Source organism: Triticum aestivum, chromosome 7A, assembly GCF_018294505.1.
Source record: "Triticum aestivum cultivar Chinese Spring chromosome 7A, IWGSC CS RefSeq v2.1, whole genome shotgun sequence".
Lineage (NCBI taxonomy): Eukaryota > Viridiplantae > Streptophyta > Magnoliopsida > Poales > Poaceae > Triticum > Triticum aestivum.
The window spans coordinates 222347153-222367093 of NC_057812.1; the positions used below are offsets into that span (position 1 = coordinate 222347153).

A 19941-nucleotide genomic window follows, 5' to 3' on the forward strand; every position below is an offset into this window, starting at 1 on the left:
TTCCTTGTTGGAGATTCCTTTGACATTACTTGTTGGGATATCACAATATATCTATTTAATTAATGCATCTATATACTTGGTAAAGGGTGGAAGGCTCGGCCTTATGCCTGGTGTTTTGTTCCACTCTTGCCGCCCTAGTTTCCGTCATATCGGTGTTATGTTCCCGGATTTTGCGTCCCTTACGCGGTTGGGCTATTATGGGAACCCCTTGACAGTTCGCCTTAAGTAAAGCTTCTCCAGCAATGCCCAACATTGGTTTTACCATTTGCCACCTAGCTTTTTTTCCCTTGGGGGTCGCGCTCCAAGGGTCATCATTATTTTACCCCCCCCCGGGCCAGTGCTCCTCTGAGTGTTGGTCCAACCTGTCAGCTGCCGGTGGCCACCAGGGGCAACTCTGGGTTGGCCTACCCGTACCTAGGACAATCTGAGTGTGCCCTGAGAAAGAGATATGTGCAGCTCCTATCGGGATTTGTCGGCACATTCGGGCGGTGTTGCTGGTTTAGTTTTACCCTGTCGAAATGTCTTGTTGTACCGGGATACCGAGTCTGATCGGAATGTCTCGGGTGGAGGTCTATTCCTTCGTTGACCGTGAGAGCTTGTCATGGGCTAAGTTGGGACACCCCTGCAGGGATTTGAACTTTCGAAAGCCGTGCCCGCGGTTATGGGCAGATGGGAATTTGTTAACGTCCGGTTGTAGAAAACCCGAAGTTGACCTTAATTAAAATACATCAACCGTGTGTGTAACCGTGATGGTCTCTTTCCGGCGGAGTCCGGGAAGTGAACACGGTGTTGGAGTTATGCTTGACGTAGGTTGCTATAGGATCACTTCTTGATCATACTTTATCGACCGTGCTTTGCCTTCTCTTCTCGCTCTCATTTGCGTATGTTAGCCACCATATATGCTAGTCGCTTGCTGCAGCTCCACCTCATTACTCCATCCTTCCTATAAGCTTAAATAGTCTTGATCTCGCGGGTGCGAGATTGCTGAGTCCCCGTGGCTCACAGATACTTCCAAAACCAGTTTGCAGGTGCCTATGTTCCGTGCAGATGACGCAACCAAGCTCAAGGAGGAGCTCGATGAAGATCTTGCCCTTTGTGTTGTTTCGTTCTAGTTGATCAGTAGTGGAGCCCAGTTGGGGTCGATCGGGGACCTTTGTCGCATTTGGGGTTCTTCTTTTATTTTGGTTCCGTAGACGGACCTTGATTGTATCTGGATGATGTAATGCTTTATTCATGTAATTGTGTGAAGTGGCGATTGTAAGCCAACTATGTATCTCTTTCCCTTATGTATTACATGGGTTGTGTGAAGATTACCTCACTTGCGACATTGCTTTCAATGCGGTTATGCCTCTAAGTCGTGCTTCGACACGTGGGAGATATAGCCGCATCGAGGGCGTTATACCCAGTGACAATAGGCAAACAATTACAATGCTCACAAGTAAAATAAGGGTTTCCTCTTACTGGAATGCAACTAAAAACAGATTATAACTTGATAGCACTTTAGTGCCACTATATGAATCTCTCTATTTTTATTTATTCGGTTCCAGATTGTAATGTCTAAACCAGCATTCTATGGGATACATCATAATCAAAATTATTAGGTGAGAAAAATAAATATGCTAGATTTAACGATTCAGTCTAAATATGTGAATATCATCTGAACATACAATTCAGAATGTATACTTGCCAGGCAAGCTTAGGTAATTGTTGCATAAAAAAATAACAATCACGACACCTCAACTTTCTTGAAAACTGAAGTCACCTTCCATTATATCTAAGCAATGCAATCTCTTAGTGTGCAATGCTGGAGGGCATCTACGATTTAATTGATTAGAGAAATTATCCATCACCACCAACGGCCTGCTCTTTGCTGCTTTATCCTTATTGTCTTCTTGCATGGAGAAGATGCATCCTGTTGCTTTTAGCATAACAGCTAGCGACTCTAGTTGCTCTCGTTGACACCAATACTAACTATTACCTAGAGTGCTGCATCACTGTTATCAGCAACTGAATCAAGTCAACATAACATCCCAGGAGAGCTGCATAACTGTTATCAACAACTGAATCAAGTCAACACAACAACCTAGGATTGCGTTGAGTACCTGCTGGAGAGGCAACGCGGGCCTGATGCAGACTCTCACAATGCACCCCACGCGATGGGCCATGGCGCGAGAGGCAGCTGGAGCGGCAATCACAGGCTCCTCGACAACATGGCCTTGGTGGCAAGTATGTGATGCAGCCCTTTCTCCAACAGAACCTCTTCACCGTTGTTTTCCTTCTCTTGCTCTGCTTTGGGTTCCTCTGGCAGGAACCTGATTCTTGGTGTTGGTGACTTGCGTTTTGCAATTTGGATGGCTCAAAAAGACCATGGATAAGCAGGTAAGCAGAAGCTGTGACAGAACAAAGCATGCAGAATTAATGGAATTTCATGGACCACGGCTATGTTGTGTAGCAATTCAATCAGTGTCAGTTATGGACTCTTGGTTGGGAATTCACCTTTCACAGCCAGGAGTAGTAAGAGTTGCTGAACCCCTCTGCTCATGTGATCTGCATCAAGTAGATATAATCAGAACCTAGGCATAGTGTTACAATTGGTTGCTGACCAGATCATGGTTGGGCGTTGTGGTCAGAGGGACAAGGTGTTGAGGCCCAGCTAGAACATCACTTTGGACTTGCTTATCTTCTCCCGTATATGCAACTTGGTCGATGGACACAAATGTTCAGTGAAGCAAGAGGCCGAAGGCCTTTAACCAAATCATTATCCCTCACCCTTCAAAATATATGCATCCTTAGAAGGAATCCCTGATTGGGACACCGAGGCTGCACAATGTGACTCCACCGTACCCTGCCGCAGTGTCGATTCCACTCGTATAAATTCATCTACAGTTTCCGCGCAGGTCCCAGCCATGGTGGACGGACGGCCGAAGCCTTTGGCCTCGATCAAGCCGGGACCCATGAGGAAATCACACCGGGGGATGGCGCCGAAGCCCCTCAGCGTGGATCTGGTAGAGGCGGAGAGTTGAACGAGGATTCCACAAAAGCCTGAAGGCCTCGATCTGGGCGAGTTGGGCGGGATTTGGTCGAAGCCCGGAGCCGTCTCGTGAAAGAAGAGAAGGAGGACGTACGTCGCCGGCGCCCTGACGCGTGCGTCGGGGACTTGCCATGAGGAGCTCCAGCAGGAGCACGCCCAGGGAGTAGACGCCACCTCCGGGGCGCGGTAGCCGCCGCCGACCACCCGGACGGACGACGGCGCGTAGGTGGTGTGTAGACAGAAGTTGGAGAGTGCGGCGCCGCCCCTCACCCTCTCCTCCTCCGCCGTGCTAGGAGGGGAGCGGATAAGATACACCGTGGGTTGAATACACTGGAGGGGGAGGAGCACTGCGCATGGAATATACCGAATGTTAAGAGAGTTTTATGTAAAAACGAAACGTTTTTTCAAATCCACTTACAAAGGGACTGCGGGTTGCTTCCTATGAACTTCAGGGATTTTTTTGTGAAAACTCCACGACGGTGAACCCGACATACTCAATCCGTGCTTTATTATTAAAATTATAAACTAGCAAAAATGCACGTGCGTTGCAACGGAAAAAGAAAAAAATATCACACACCCTCCTTCCCATCCTACTAATGGTGGTCATGGTGTCCATTTATCACAAACCCATCCGAACGTGGGCAATCCAAAGACGATGAGCACAGCCATAAAAATGTAAAGCTAATTTGTAATTCCATGAAAATGGCCCTTATAGAATCCATACAAAACACAATCCAACCAACCATTTTAATGATATTTTCACAAACTTCAGTTGTGCTATTACTGACCATGTTTAAATTGGTAATAAGAAAATGATGTTGCATGTTGTTTGAGAATAACGTTTATATTCTCTCCCATAGAACAATTGCTTCTATTCTTTCAGGACAAAACTATACAACAAAATATTTCAGAATGCAAGGAGTCAAAATACTCTGAATCAGATTATACACTCTGAAATGTAAATTCAGGCCATATACATTCCACTTATATGCAGCTAACCTACCAAGTATTACACTTCTAGGACCAAAAACTTGAAAGTGGAATAGCACAGCTTAAGTAAAAAACTTATCACTGCTTGAAAGCATTGCACACATTTGTGAATCCAAGCATAGTTATCTGGAGGAAATAATTCAGCAAATACAATATGCGTCGAAAATTCAGAGATCTCATGAGAGGTGGATTGATGCCCAATATATTGAGAAACAATACACATATTTCAGCAGGTAGTTCGATGAACCAAAGCAAAGTACTTACAAACAATAGAAAAGGAAATGAGTACATAACCCAGGGACCAAATTGGTAAACAATACTACAATCTTGAAAAGAAACATCAACATCAGTAAATTTAAGAACGACACAACTACAGTCTTGTGCCACTTCCGGTTGCACCCCATGAAATGCCAAGAGAACCGCACATAGTGGCGAGCAATAGGCTTTTCTTGACCGAGCAGCGGCAAACAAAACTTGCAGAATATTTAGTTAAGCATGAATATTTGATGTATGATTCCACAGTATGCATTGTACGTACTTTAGGTAAGTATATAGTCGCATAGATATATATCTGAAATAGCAAGATATACATTAGTTACTCCTATTCTTTTCTATTTAAATTTTGTGTTCCACCATGATACATAAATGGCATATAAAATACAGTTCAAAACAGATGCTATACATGCAATTACATATTCTCGGAAAAAAAATGTAATTACATATATTTATCACCGCTGCATTGATTTCCTTGAGAAATTTAGTAATCCTTATAATTATGCTGATTTGAAGCATCATGTTCCATCTTTCATCTTGCATCTCCACTAAATTATGTCTCGCACCTGTTCACCACATTCAGTTTGACGCTATCCACAATGGGGAGCAGACTTGTGACTGAAAACACAAATTTTATGTTCTTTCCCGTCCTGCAAGAACTTATGCAATTTTGAACTTTGGCACAAACACCACAATGCAGAACCGTGTATGATGTGGGTTGTAACAAGCAAAAAAGTTGGGAGTTTCATGGATGAGGAGGACGTCGGCTACTGTTGTCGTTGTGCGCTGCTGAATTCGGATGGAGGGGGTACGAGAGGTGCTGCTGAGGGCTTACCTGGAGAGAAGGAGAAAACATAGCAGTGTCCGGATCACAGGCGCCTTGCAGCTCCTTAGCGCATGTAGGGGCAGCCTCGATTCCGCCTCTGCTCCAGACCCTTCCTCAATCCACCACCTACCTACTCCAGCTCCTTTTCAATACGCCTTGAACCTCTTGGATTTCTCACATGGATGGCTTGTAAGGCATATCCTGAAACTAAGCATCATCAATAAACTTTAGTACTATCTTAGATGGAGAATTATGGAGGTATGCTCTACAGAAAAGTACTAACATGAAGTTGAGTAGTGGCTTTAGAGACATACATCTAAAGCTTGTAGGCTCAATAGTTGGTAAGAAACTCTCTTTTAGTTAGATAAAAGGTATGTAGACTTCTTAAGTTAGCAAGTGCTATTAGCTAGAACCATGGTCGTCTCTGCCTCTGTCTGTCGAATATGATATGATATAGTAAAAAATAAATATTTTTTGATGAATACAGAGTAAATAATGAGTGAGCAGAAGTGTTAAGCTTAATCAATCAAAAGCATACAACCCTCCAACGATCCCAGACCTATCAATGTAAATGTATCAAATATTGTTACACATTATGCATACCATTCTCTGTTCATCTCGACCTACACTGCTTTGTAGCTTATTAAATTCATATCCATCAAAATCTATCTGTGACAATATCTAGCACTTAATTGTTATATGACTTCTAAAAGCAGCTTGGCTAACCCCTCAGCGGTGACGGTATGCAATACTAAGAATATGGTGGAGTGCTTGAGTCCGTTGTCAGCTTCAACTCCGACCTCCGAGTCAGAACACATTGAGGATAAGCTGGCCAGCCACGAAATCTGCAGCACTGGCCGTGAGCGTGGGCGGCCGGGTGTGAGCAATAACAAAAATAACAGCATCATTTGTATACGTACCAAACAGCTTGCCATGCCTATGCAAAATTCAGCTAGCAGCAATAGCAAAATTAAGCTAGAAGTAGCAAGCTAGCAGTAAGAGAGCAGCAGTGCAGCACCACATCGTCGCTGAAGACTATAGAAAATTGCTCTGTTCCAGCCAAGTGTGTTTAGAAGCCATCACAAATTGGTTCACACAACAGATAAATGAAAGTTGCAATTGGTACCTGGTGTCTTGAAGCTCCTGCAGCACAAAACAAATATCAGTGCACTTTTGTACTAATTCAGAACAAAACAAATCAAGGGAACTACCAATTTTTCTGACCAAGATCAAGAGAACTATCCTAATCCTCCTTTGCCAACGGCCAACAGCTTCCTCTGCTTGCAACCATTCACTTCCTCTGCATGTAAAGCGCCACACACATAAACAGGGATGCACATCCAGCCGCACACATCAGGGACAACCGGTAGGCGAAGCACGTCACAGATACCACGCACGCCACACCCGGTCAGATATGTATAGCCACCGCCTGTGTGATGCGAGAGGAGAGCGGGGATGTTGGAGAGAGATGGAGCAGGAGATTGATGCAATGACTGAGGGGAGGGCAGCTGCTAGAGACCACTACTCCCAGCAGCGCGAGAGAGGGGCCTGGAGTAGAGGGAGGCGAGGAGGCGCGGCAACCCCATGGCCTGCGGGGGGGTGGCGTTTGTGCGGCTGCTAGGGTTCGCAGGGGTCGGGGGGGAAATTATGTCTGCCTTCATCGTCGTCACCGGCGACACGCGCCGCGTCGCCCGCCCCCGAATCCGCCTCCCCAACCCCTCAGTAGAAGGCCGCGGGTGTGGGGGCAATTGGGTGGGAGTAGGCGCGCCGGTGGGGTAGGCAGTGGCGGAGCACGGCGACTGTAGGCGGTGGCGGCGCACGGCAACGGGGGGTGGTCCAGCGGAGCGCGACGACGGGGGCAGGCCGGTGGAGAGCCGCGACAAGGGGCTGGGGGGCGGCGGTGCGCGGCTAGCGGTGAGGCGGGACAGGAGGTGGCAGCGCGCAGGAGTCGAGATGGGATAAGGAGGATGGGCCGTGCGGGCGGCTGCGTTTTTACCTGCCTTTTTGATATTCGACTTATTAGGAGGACTGCGGGTTGAATATCAAAATATCAAAAAGGCAGGTAAAATAGTACCACCTCAAAAGTAAAAATAATATAGATGAAAAAAAACTGAAAGCGTAAATTGAGGGGAAGAAGCGTATTGTGACGGTGAACCCACGGAGTCAATCCGTGCTTTATTAATACTAGCACATAAGCCCGTGCGTTGCAACGGGAGAAAAAATTAACATGCATTTTAATAACACAACACCCTTGCTTCGCAACGGACAGCCAGAAGGCCCAAGTCTACGACGTACCGATTGAAACCTAGCGTTTTTTTACGTAGGTACGGATTAGTACCACCTTGGATTTTGGAAAAAATATGGATGTTCTGCAAAAAAAATGGAAAGCATAAATTCAAGGAAAAAAGCATATTATGACGGTGAACCCGAGGAGTCAATCCGTACTTTATTATTATAGCAAACATGCCCGTGCGTTGCAACGGGTGAAAACAGCCCTCACACGCCCTTACCCACTGAGCATGATTAAAGACCTCACCCTCATGCCCATAACATAATAAACATGACTAATACCCCATTCTCAGGTCCACATCTTCCATTCAATATAACACCAGACACATGTTTCTGCTTGTCATATTTGTCGTCCTCGTCGCCGGTGGTCATAGTACCAGTTTTCACTAACCAAGGTTGGCCAGGTCCAACAGCTGGATTGTTGAACCGTCTTCGTGTCCGGCCAAGATCAAGACCGTTGAACAAAGTTTTTTTAATCGGCTAGCTAATATAATAGGGAAAAGCATTGGAATAATATATGTCAGTGTCACCATGTAAAGTGAGTAGTTTGTGTCAGATAGACCATGAAATCTTAGTTGGACTTCTCTCATGCATTTTGACGGGTGCCACTGGGCGAGTGAGACTTGTCGTACGTGAAGACTTTATGGAAAAAAAGATTCCTTCATATCCTAGTTTAATAAATTGAATTAAAACAATGCATCAGGTGGGCGTATTTCAAAAATTCCCCAAGTTTTATTAATAAGTATAGATTAAAAAATCATGTTTTAAAAAATGTTTGCCTTTTCAAATTTAAAGTTCAAAATATATTTGAGTTTTTAATTTTTTGCAAATTCTAAAAATAATCACAATAGTACCTCCTAGTTTAAAAAAATGTTTGTGTTTTAAAAAATACTCAGTTTAAAAAAAATATTTTTCTTTTGAAAAAAATTCGAGTTTAAATTTTTGTTAACAACTTTGCAAATTTTCGTGTTCTAAAATATATTCACTTTAAAAAGAAATCCTCTTAATATCTGGCGCGATTGTGCGCTTAATTTGAAATTTCGCGCGGCTAAATGAACACCAAGTCATGTTTGGCCTAGTGGTAGCCTTCTGAACGCTTTAGCATGAGTGTCTGAGTTCGAGTCCTTGCAGCGTATTAATTTTTCTTAGAAACGTTTTACTGGCGCAGGCTGTTGGTTCCCTAATGGGCCGGCCCATTGTGGCTCTGCGCGTCTGCTTTTTCTTTTTTGGCAGAAACGAATCGGGAGAACGATAAAACTACCGCACGACGAACCACCTCGGACGTATGAATTGTAAGACCTGTGTGCCGTGTTCGAGTCCTTGCAGCGTATTAATTTTTCTTAGAAACGTTTTACTGGCGCAGGCTGTTGGTTCCCTAATGGGCCGGCCCATTGTGGCTCTGCGCGTCTGCTTTTTCTTTTTTGGCAGAAACGAATCGGGAGAACGATAAAACTACCGCACGACAAACCACCTCGGACGTACGAATTGTAAGACCTGTGTGCCGTGTGCGTGCGAAGAACGCGGCGTGGGCCGGCCCAAAGCAGCGCGGTGTCAAACTACAGAAATTTTGACGGACGGACAAAACTACGAACGGTTCCCTAAATTAGTACCACCTCGTTTATATTATGATTTTGTCTGTACAAATCGTAAAAGCGTATTATGACATAAGAAGAAAGCGTATTGTGACGGTGAACCCGGAGACCCAATCCGTGCTTTATTATTAGGGAGAGATTATTATTATTATTATTATTATTATTATTATATTATATTATATTATTATATATATATATATAGGGATAGACTAGCACATATGCCCGTGCGTTGCAACGGGAAAGACAATTAAAATGTCTACCAAAGCACTAAGCACTCATCAACGCGGCTTTGCGCGTCTGCTTTTTCTTTTTTGGCAGAAACGAATCGGGAGAACGATAAAACTACCGCACGACAAACCACCTCGGACGTACGAATTGTAAGACCTGTGTGCCGTGTGCGTGCGAAGAACGCGGCGTGGGCCGGCCCAAAGCAGCGTGGTGTCAAACTACAGAAATTTTGATGGACGGACAAAACTACGAACGGTTCCCTAAATTAGTACCACCTCGTTTATATTATGATTTTGTCTGTACAAATCGTAAAAGCGTATTATGACATACGAAGAAAGCGTATTGTGACGGTGAACCCGGAGACCCAATCCGTGCTTTATTATTAGGGAGAGATTATTATTATTATTATTATTATTATTATTATTATTATTATTATTATATTATTATTATATATATAGGGATAGACTAGCACATATGCCCGTGCGTTGCAACGGGAAAGACAATTAAAATGTCTACCAAAGCACTAAGCACTCATCAACGCGACTCTACAACACCCAACGGTGCAACCTGACGGCAACCGAGAGGTGCAAGCCAAGGTCTAGCAGAAATGTATATTAGTCAGGCATTAAAAACCATGGTAGGCATGCGATATTTTTGATATGTTTTTTTGTACGATAATTTATTGACACCATACATGAATAAATCAAAGTTGAACAAAACCATTAGATTGAAATCTACGTCATCCCTTTCAGTTTCTTGGGGCTATATTAGGAATTTGAGCCAACCCACTTTGTCCAATTAACACACTTGCTTTTTCTCTTGAAAAATAGATTAGCTGTTAAAAAAAAGGACGAACTCACTTGCAGCAACAACACCAGCCCATGCACGCTCACCCCTCGCTGAAGCTTCTTGGAAATTAGAAAATAGCACCCACAAATCCGTCCAAGATTTTATTTAGAAGAAAAAATCTCAAGGGAGCAACATAATTTTGGGACGGAGGGAGTATGTCCAGCCTCGTTTACAGCTAGCAACTCTAACTCATCCCTCAATGTTCATGTTTATCTTCAGCCTCTCCCACAATCCCACACGTCATCGTGTTTTCTTTAAGAAATCCCACACCTCATCCTTTATTTATTAACCAAGGAGCTTGTTGATTGTCTACTCATTGGTGTATATAAATTGTAATGATTTCATGAACAGTAGCAAGGCGGGACTACTTTTTTTTTGAGCATCAGTACAGACACAAGTGCTCATATACACGCGCATACACTTACCCCTATGAACGCACACACGCACACCCTATATAGCCTTAAAAAGAAGGGACATTTACATCTATGCCCTTAACTCGAACCCACTACTCAGTTTTGCCCCTAATTTTTAGGTATGCTCAGTTTTGCCCCTCCGCCGTTAGTGTCACTTATAGAAATGCCCTTTTGCGACGTTACCGTCTGATCAAAGAACTTTGACCACCCAGAAAAAAATAGCAAAAAAAATCAAAAAAATCTAAAATTTTGTGGGATCGAAGATAGTCATGTCCGCAAGGCGCGTGCAAATTTGTGTGCCGTTTGGACACCCTGAGAGCTCGTGGCAAAGGAAATCATAAATTTTGTACGCATGTGAACAATAAATTCGAAAAAGTAGAAAAAGAATTCAAAAAAATATGAAATTTTGGGAAACTGAAGATACTTAAGTGGACAAGATGTGTGCACATTTTTGTTGTGTTTGGACATCGTAGGAGCTCGTGGAGAAAAAAATAAAGTTTAGCTCCTACGAGCTCGTACGGGCTCATACGATGTCCAAACACAACAAAAATGTGCACGCATCTTGTGCACCTAAGTATCTTTAGTTCCCCAAAATTTCATATTTTTTTGAATTTTTTTTCTATTTTTTCGAATTTACTGTTCACATGCGTACAAAATTTATGATTTCCTTTGCCACGAGCTCTCAGGGTGTCTGAACGGCACACAAATTTGCACGCGCCTTGCGGACATGACTATCTTCGATCCCACAAAATTTCAGATTTTTTTGATTTTTTTTGCTATTTTTTTCTGGGTGGTCAAAGTCCTTTGACCGGACGGTAACGGCGTAAAAGGGCATTTCTATAAGTGACACTAACGGCGGAGGGGCAAAACTGAGCATGCCTAAAAATTAGGGACAAAACTGAGTAGTGGGTTCGAGTTAGGGGCAGAACTGGAATTGGCCCTAAAAAGAAAGGACGTATTCTGAGTTCGATCCACAGGAGTAATAATATTTTACGTATTCTTGAAGCCCACTCACATGGTGCGTTGTGCAGGCCCATCAACACGTTGCGTTCGATCCGCTGGATTACATGACGCGGCCCAAGCAGCGCTAGTGGCCTTTGTGCCAAGAAAATATACGAAGTCCAGGTTTAATTCAATATAAGTATAGAACGTTCGTTGCGTTTATCAGAGAGACTTGTGGTAGGTGAGTTGGCTAGTTCGTTGTGCTTTGGATGTAGGGGCCCAGGTTCGAATTTCTATCTTGTAATTTTTATTAGTACGAATTTTGATGCATACGATGTGATTCCCGAATTAGTACCACCTCGTACATATGTTTTAAATTCAAACTGAAAGCGTAAATTTACAACAAGAAAGCGTATTGTGACGGTGAACCCACGGAGTCAATCTATGCTTTATTATTAGAGATAGACTAGCAAAAGAGCCCGTGTGTTGCAACGGGAGAGATGAATAATATTTTTTCTATAGATAATTTGTTGTAATCAACATACTTTAGAGTGAACCGGTGCAGGATATCTCAGGAGGAAAACAAATTGCATACAGATTCAATTTATTAAATGAATTTAGCAAACCTTTATTAATTATATGTGCATCTTGTAATCTCTAGAGTATACTTTTTGCGTGACGATTCACTTATTGTAAGCCTTGAATTCCTTGTTTTCTTCTTCATCGTATTCAAAATGAGTGAATCTACACTTCAAAACATGTCTATATACATCTGTATGCTATCTATATTGAAATCTCTAAAAAGACTTATATTTAGGTACGGAGAGAGTATTTCCTTGATCGGTTTCAAGCTCAAGATGTCCAATTGATCACTTCCAGGCAAAGTATGTGCAAATGCAGGGTATAGCTAATTATAATTGAACGCTTTCTTTGTAAAATAGACATAAGAAATTTATTTTTTGGGATTAACTCCAAGCCAAATATACATAATAAATTCATTTGACTGAAACTTTCATCATCAAGTTAGGCTAGAGGAGCCAGGTTCAGAAAATTCAGGGTATTACTGGTGCTGATCCATGCCAACAACCATCCTTGGAAGAAACATCGCTCTAACGAAGGACTATCTCTTGTCTTCTTGGCGTGTTTAAGTTATAGTACGTAGCATCATTTCACTGAAATGGGATCCCTGCCCTCAGAGTGTATTCACAGAACTCCCTCACCTACACAAATATTAAAATGAAGTTATAAGACTCAGTTTAGAGTCTTACCCCGATTCACGACCTTCCATTTATATAAGTAGACACAAAGTACTATTAGATGTAAGAAGCACACCAAAAAGTACAGAATCATCTCCAGGATAACATGATGGAGAACAACAACACTGAAACTATCTTGTGATTTTCCAATAGAGAAGTACACAATTACTATGGCAATGACATATACTTATTTATAGGAAAGGCCGCAAAGGACATACATAGACGTTTGGTCACAGAAGCATCACCCATGAGCAGTCTTTATGCTCAGACATTTAGAAGAACACTTGTTGCACACACTGCAGTCTCACAATAGGATTGAAAAAAATGCTACATATCAGAGTGGAGTTAGGGAGAGATGTTACCGCTATATACCCGGAGATGGTATGCGCATCCTCTCAAGCTGAGATGGCTCTCGCATCCTCTTAAGTGATGGTGACTGTGTGTGCTCACGTACTCGCTGGCTATGGCAGCTCCCATGTCCTCGGAAGCGGCAACAATCCTCGTGATCTTGTGTCCTCGCTGGTTGCGGCGGTGCCACTGCAAATCCTGGCATGCAGCAGCATCACGGAAGAAGGATGGCACTGAAAACATTGGTGCAGAAAGCAAATCCAAGAAGAATCTGAAGGCTAATGTAGTGGAAAAAATATACGCTAGTTCCAGGAAATTAAGAATAGCATTTTTTTACAATTCTTTCTATGAATCATTTATCGTAAATCCTGTGCCTATACTTCTCTAGTTGCACACTATTTATTAAAAATAGTGCTCATATAGCAGGTGAATTCACCAATCAAATAGCCACCCATAAACTGATATGTCCACAAATCTAATTCCATCTAGCTAACAAACACCAACTGAAGTCCTTCAATTCTAGATATTTCTAATCCTGTTTACACATCGTAATCCTGTTTTGCTAGGTGCAGCTAGCATAACTATTCTGCAAAGCTAATTCTTCACTAAAGGAAAATGATAACCTAGGTGCAGCTAGCATATCTATATTCTGCAAAGCTAATTGTTAACTGAAGAAAAAGCATAATCGAGCAAGGGGACAGAAATAATAACTACAACAGGGGAGTCGAAAACATTTTAACATCATAAAAGCTTTAAAAATATTGTCTTTGAGATTGCCATCTTAGACATACAAATAGTGAGATACATAAGCAGATTTATACACAATAGTATCGATGCATGCATGAGCAAAGTAGCCTATGTATGCAGTTCAAATTAAGTGAAGCAAGCTCATACAATAATTAGAAGGTACAATACAGTTCTCTGTTTCAAACTGTTTTTCTTGTGATGCGGCAAAGAAATTCTCGTACAGTTGCAAAAATCATCTCTACTCCTAATGTCTCAGTTGGTAGATCGCGTTCCGGGTTTTATTTTCGTCCCACCTCACCCGGTCTTTTTTGGTACTTCTTTGGTACTTACTCCCACCTCCCGCTCAGCCGAGACGGTTTATTTTCGTACTCCCTCCCACCTTCCAGGTAGTTCCCTCCACGCAAAAAAAAAATCGAACCAACCGATCTCTACTCCTAATGAAGCAGTTGGTAGCCTCGTACGGTTTATTTTCGTCCCACCTACCATAGTTTTATTTGGTACCTGCTCCCACCTCCCAATTTTGTCGGTTTTTTTTCGTCGGTTTTTTATTCGTCCCCCTCCCACTGGCCGGACAAACCCAACGTTTATTTGGTAATACAATGAATTCACATATGGTGATTGATTTCTTCTTTGATAACCCAACTAACGGATGGTAATCAATCTTCAAATATCAAAACCAAACATACAAGGCAACAATTAATTCATTTTTTTCTGACCGGTTATTTTTCGTCTCCCCTCCCACATACCTTTTCACTTCACCGCCCACATAAACCCATCGGATTAGTTACCATATAAAAGAATTAATCACAATCAATCAAGCATTGATGGGATATTTCCTTACATTGATGTGATTTTCATTTCTTATCATGAATCATACACGTCAAAAAAAGGTACAGCGTGCGAGTATCGTGGGCACATGCCCTACAAATCTGAAAATGCCTATAAAAATTAAATCAGAATCAATCAAGCATTGCCGGTATATTTTACTTGTTTTGATAGGATTTTTGTACACGGTACCATTAACTCGATCCTCCCACCGCTGCCCTCCTCACGAGCCTGGACGGCCGATCCTCTCGACATCATCTTCTTCTCTCCGATCTCCTTGACTAGGAGGACTCCTCTGTGCCCCAGGCCCTGGCCGACGCCGGCGACTCCTCGGTACTCCACCCGCGCCATCACATCCGACGCAGGCGAAACTCCAGCTGATGCCACGGGATCCACATCCTACGCTCGTCGGCCATCTTCCACTCCGGCTGCTGCGTGGTGCCGCCGCTGCGGGAGGCAACCTGGCAGGGGCAGACGTAGCCGTCCTCGTGCAGCCCGACCCATGCGTCTAGCTCAGCGACAAAGTAGCCTCGGCCTCTGAAAGGCAGCATCCACTTCCCATGGCGCCTCCACTTGTAGCTCCTGGTGTCGACGGAGTACGTGTCGCAGACCGCCCTGCTGCACGAGGACACGAATATGGTGCGCCCGTCCAGGTGCAGCGCGTAGGAGAAGATCATCTCGTCCTTGGTGAAGGGCGTCGGCAGGCTTTTCCAGGACCAGTAGGTGGGCAGCAGGTCGTCGTCTTCCGTCGTCGGTGGCTTCTCCACCGCCTCAAAGGACACAGGCCGCTCCATGAAGTGGAAGGCGAACGCGTACAGCGCGTCACCGGCGCCGAAGGTCAGGAAGGTGTTGGAGCCACAAAGCAGTGCGTCTCGAACGGGAGGGCCGACGGGCAGTCCGGCGGTGTCAGTGTCGTAGAAGAGGGTTCCGGCGTGTATGTTGCTCGTGGCGATGATGTTGCTGCCCAGGGCTGCGAACTACATGGCACAGCCACGCTCAGGTGACACTAGCCGGAGGACAGGGGGGGGGCGCTGAGGTCGGGACTGTCGGCATCGATCTTGCGGATGGTGAAGCCCTTGTGCCAGTCGTCTAGAACCAGATAGAGGCTCTTCTCCTTGCTGCCGCTGCAGTCGTGGTAGTAGTTGGGCTCATCCTCCTCGCCCTGCCTTCTTTGCTTAGACATCCCGCTCCCGACTGACTGAATTCTGAAGTATATACCAGAAAAACACGTAAGCAGACGAAAACACTCGAATAGATTGGACGTAGCTGGCTAACCACGGTTGATGTAGTATCGATCTACTAGAAGCAACACGGATACGCGCAAGCAATTGATACACACGGGCATGCCTCGTGCCCGCTGATCTTTCTATTGGTCTCTGGGTGTACTGTTTATAGGGGTGCAGGGTAATACGTATATATAGCTATAGCTAGGACTTGCAACATAACCGATTCGGGACGGAACTACTGATCCTACTTGGTGATGGATTCCTGCACAAGCCGGACATGAGACGTGCTTTTTTTCTTGAGGGAAACGCCGCCACCACCGCCGCCAGCGCGGAACCCTAGGGCAGGGCGCTAGGATCCCCAAAGCAGGGCAGGCAGCGAGGAGCGGCGCAAGGAGGCCGTGTCGGTCGTTCCCGCCACCAGCGCTAAACCCCAGGTATTTACGTTCCGTGTCCTCACCGCACTCTATGCTGATACATCAGCGAGGAGCTAACGGTGGAAATGCTACTCCTCCCCGAACTCTATGATGCTTGATTCAATCTCGTGGAATGGAGCCATGACGGTGGGCAAGGCTATTGAGTTTGCTCCTAACGCCGGCTTGGGCGATGGGTGGGACGAATGCGAGCAGCGGCCAACAGCGGACATGGACTCAAGCCAGCACAGGTCCACGGCGGTAGAGGAGAGACACCACCCACCACCCATCGATGCAGTGAGGAGTGTGGTGTTCTACAATATGGTAATTGGTAAAAGTTTTTGGTCCTATAATATCAGAGAAAGAGAGAGAGCATATTACATAAAAATAACGCTGAGAATTTAGATGCATTGTTTGTCACGGAGCTGTGACTGGCCAATTTACATGAAATTAATTCCCTTAGTTGTGGTGGCAAATATAATACACCTAATCCATATTGTTATGCACTAGCGTGTGTGTGAGAGATAGATGGATTATGGTCTCATACCCAATAAGATGGATATGTGCGTGTGTTAGAGAGAGAGAGGGGGAGAGGGGGAGAGACAGTGAAGAAGAGGGGCGGAAAGAGTGTGTGTGTGAGGATTTGATGGTAAAAAAAGGTCGCCAATGTCACTTGATATGTATGAGAATATTAAATGTAATATTAACATGATTAATATTAAACTCTTAAAGTTACGAAAATGTTACCCGTTGCAACACACGGGCGTTCTTCTAGTTATTCATAGTTTAAGAGTAATAATGTTCAGGCAGGCACAAATTTAGGAAAAATACCACATGAATCTGAATTGAACCGTGCATGATTCACAATCACATCTAAGTACAAAACCAACAGTGGCCCTCCATCTAAGCAATCCATGAGTACACGTTGATCTCAAGATTACTAACTAAAACCAAGTCTTGCAACAGTAAGGGAAGAAGACCATGACCACCAGTATCAAGTGCTGAAGAATCGCATTAGGTGTTTTACAATTACGGAGAGTCAAAGAGCAGTGAAGTGGAAGCAACGAGGCAACCAAAGCTTGCTATTCAGCTCATCTCCAACAACAGCGGGAGCAAGGTGGCGTTAGTGATGGTCAGGTCAAGGCCTCACAAACTTCAAGCTGTACGGGATACGTAGCTTCGAGGGGATACATACCTCTCGTGTAGCCGCCACAAGAGACATTGCACGGCTCGACGGGCGTTCTTGTTCCTCCGGCGAACTCGGCGCTTCTTCGTCCGGCAAACTTGGCGGCGACATTGGATGTTTGGTCAAAAATTGCAATTTCGACGGGATGATGGAGATTATGGTCGAAGGGCAAAACCTGATGGAGATTCCGACCGAGGACCCTTGCTTCTTATAACAGCCAATCAAATCCGGGTCGGGCACTACATCAATTTGTGTTGGACAAGGACACGTCCGGCCTTCAATTTCCCATCCAAATCACGACAGGAGGAGCGGAGGTTGAGAAGGATAACACGCGGGAGGCCAGAGAGGACTGGCGGCGGCACGGCCGGTGTACCATCCTCAAGAACGCCCACGAGCGCAGCAAGGCCATGGCATCCGCCTTCTCCTCCGCCTCGGCTGTAGCCGTGTAGCAAGCGCACGACGTCCGCCTTCTCATCCGCCTCCTCTGTAGCCGCGCCCATGGCATCCACCTTCTCCTCCGCCGTGGCTGTAGCGGTCCGACGAAGGCGCCGCACCTCACCTGCTCGTGCTCCGCCGTCGCTGCCATCGCTGGAAAGGGAGGAGTTTTGGATAAGATGAATCAGGGACCGCAGACTGAATATCGAACGAACATAGGGTCCTTTTTGTAAAACCGAAGCATCGCCGTTCGTGCCCAAATGGCCTATGTGGGGTGGACGAGCTATCGGCCAGAGTTGGCCCATCGGACCGAGCATACTCGTCTGGTTCCAGCCGAACATCGACTACGCTCGGAAACAATTGTCATCAGCAAACCAAACGATTTTTTAATACCACCTTGCGTATATATTTTAAAATTAAACTGAAAGCGTAAATTCACGAGAAGAAGCGTATTGTGACGGTGAACCCACGGAGTCAATCCATACTTTATTATTAGGGATAGATTATTATTATTATTATTATTATTATTATTATTACTATTACTATTACTATTACTATTACTATTACTATTACTATTACTATGCGCAGTGATAAAGCTGCTGCCTTGTGACCATGAGGTCATGGGTTCAAGTCCTGGAAACAGCCTCTTACAGAAATGTAGGGAAAGGCTGCGTACTATAGACCCAAAGTGGTCGGACCCTTCCCTGGACCCTGCGCAAGCGGGAGCTACATGCACCAGGTTGCCCTTTTTATTACTATTACTATTACTATTACTATTACTATTACTATTACTAGTACAAATGCCCTTGCGTTGCACCGGGCGATTAAATTAGTAGAACTCTGTCCTTGTATCATTTCGCAACACTTCTTATATTCAATTTTGACGAAGTCGGTAAACATGTATCCTTGATTATCCAGTAAAAGCCTTCCTAACATCGTTCGCCAGGATGTGTTTCAGCTCCGCACTTTCATCCGATGACAAAATAGCGGTGTGCATAGAATGGTCTTGCAATTGTTTTTTGATTGTCCAAAGTAACACTAATATTTTTTGTAATTTTTGGAAATATTATTTGATTTTTTATAATGAATTCATTTTTCTATGACTAACAATTTCATTTGTAATTTTTTTGCACTGTTTAGGCTTGGAGTAAAATATAAGGACTTGGTATACACAACACGCACACTCTCAGAAAAAGATGAGAATATTTCTAAAAAAAGAGATGAGAATAATAAGATTTAGTAACGACTTGAAATGATGTGAATATTAATATGTAATGATTCCTACTCAGTTTTCATGAAAGTTTGTAAAAACTTCAAAATATTTTCACCTCTATTAAATTCCTGCCAAAAAATTTCTATTTGCTAAAAGATAAAATATGTTTTTGTTTGAGTAACAATAAAATAGCAAAAAAAGATAAAAAAGAGAAACACACTCAAGGGCCAGCCCGGCCCATCTTTCTTTAAGCCAACTTATAATAAAATAATAAATAGCGGGTACATCTCCATCTGGTATTCTCGGCGACAAGCCCTACATGAACATATTTTTCAGAGTCCGCTGGTTACTCATCATTTTATTATGAAGTACATCCGTGAGCTTGAAGAGTGTATCAAAGAAGATGCAGCAAGTGGCCAATACATCCAGCAACAACGCCATATCAAGATGGGTCCATCCCCCTGAAGGTATAGCAAAAATTCGAGTCGATGGTGCTGTTTCAAGATCTGCGAAGGAAGGAACCTATAGTGCAATATGCAGGGACCATGATGGCAAATATTTGGTCTCATCAGCCATCAAAGTCTCGGGTATCACGGACCCGGGGACTCTCGAGGCGTTAGCTTGTCGCGAGGCGCTTGCTCTAGCCCTGGATCTTGGGCTGCCAAATATACTGGTTGGCTCAGATTGCAAAGTTGTGGTGAACAACATCAAGCTAGGCACGGGAGGTATGTATGAAAGCATAGTGAAGGAAATAAGAAATACGTCCGAGCAATTTCAGCAATGCACCTTCATCTTCGAAGGTCGCGGTACTAATCTTGAGGCGCATAGCCTTGCTAAGCACACCTTTGATCTGGACTTAGGG

At 44.1% G+C, this 19941-nt stretch overlaps 1 protein-coding gene across 1 annotated transcript; it reads right to left on the reverse strand.

Annotated features, from left to right (window-relative positions):
- Positions 1–1388: 1388 nt before the first annotated feature.
- LOC123151015 (uncharacterized) lies at positions 1389–3375 on the reverse strand. Its single transcript, XM_044570806.1, has 4 exons — positions 3126–3375; positions 2770–3002; positions 2497–2547; positions 1389–2390 (listed from the first exon to the last, which is right to left on the reverse strand). Exons 2-4 carry the CDS (start codon positions 2954–2956, stop codon positions 2071–2073), a joined length of 558 nt encoding a protein of 185 aa, XP_044426741.1. The 5' UTR covers positions 2957–3002; positions 3126–3375; the 3' UTR covers positions 1389–2070.
- Positions 3376–19941: the final 16566 nt, after the last annotated feature.

What these genes read in the sequence shown, in the direction of transcription:
- LOC123151015 (XM_044570806.1), bottom strand. Translation starts at nt 2,956, where the DNA reads ATGGGTCCCGGCTTGATCGAGGCCAAAGGCTTCGGCCGTCCGTCCACC. An exon ending in GGATGCATATATTTTGAAGG is followed by an intron (nt 2,548 to 2,769) that starts GTGAGGGATAAT and finishes TACTTGATGCAG; the next exon opens with ATCACATGAGCAGAGGGGTT. An exon ending in ACTACTCCTGGCTGTGAAAG is followed by an intron (nt 2,391 to 2,496) that starts GTGAATTCCCAA and finishes GTTCTGTCACAG; the next exon opens with CTTCTGCTTACCTGCTTATC.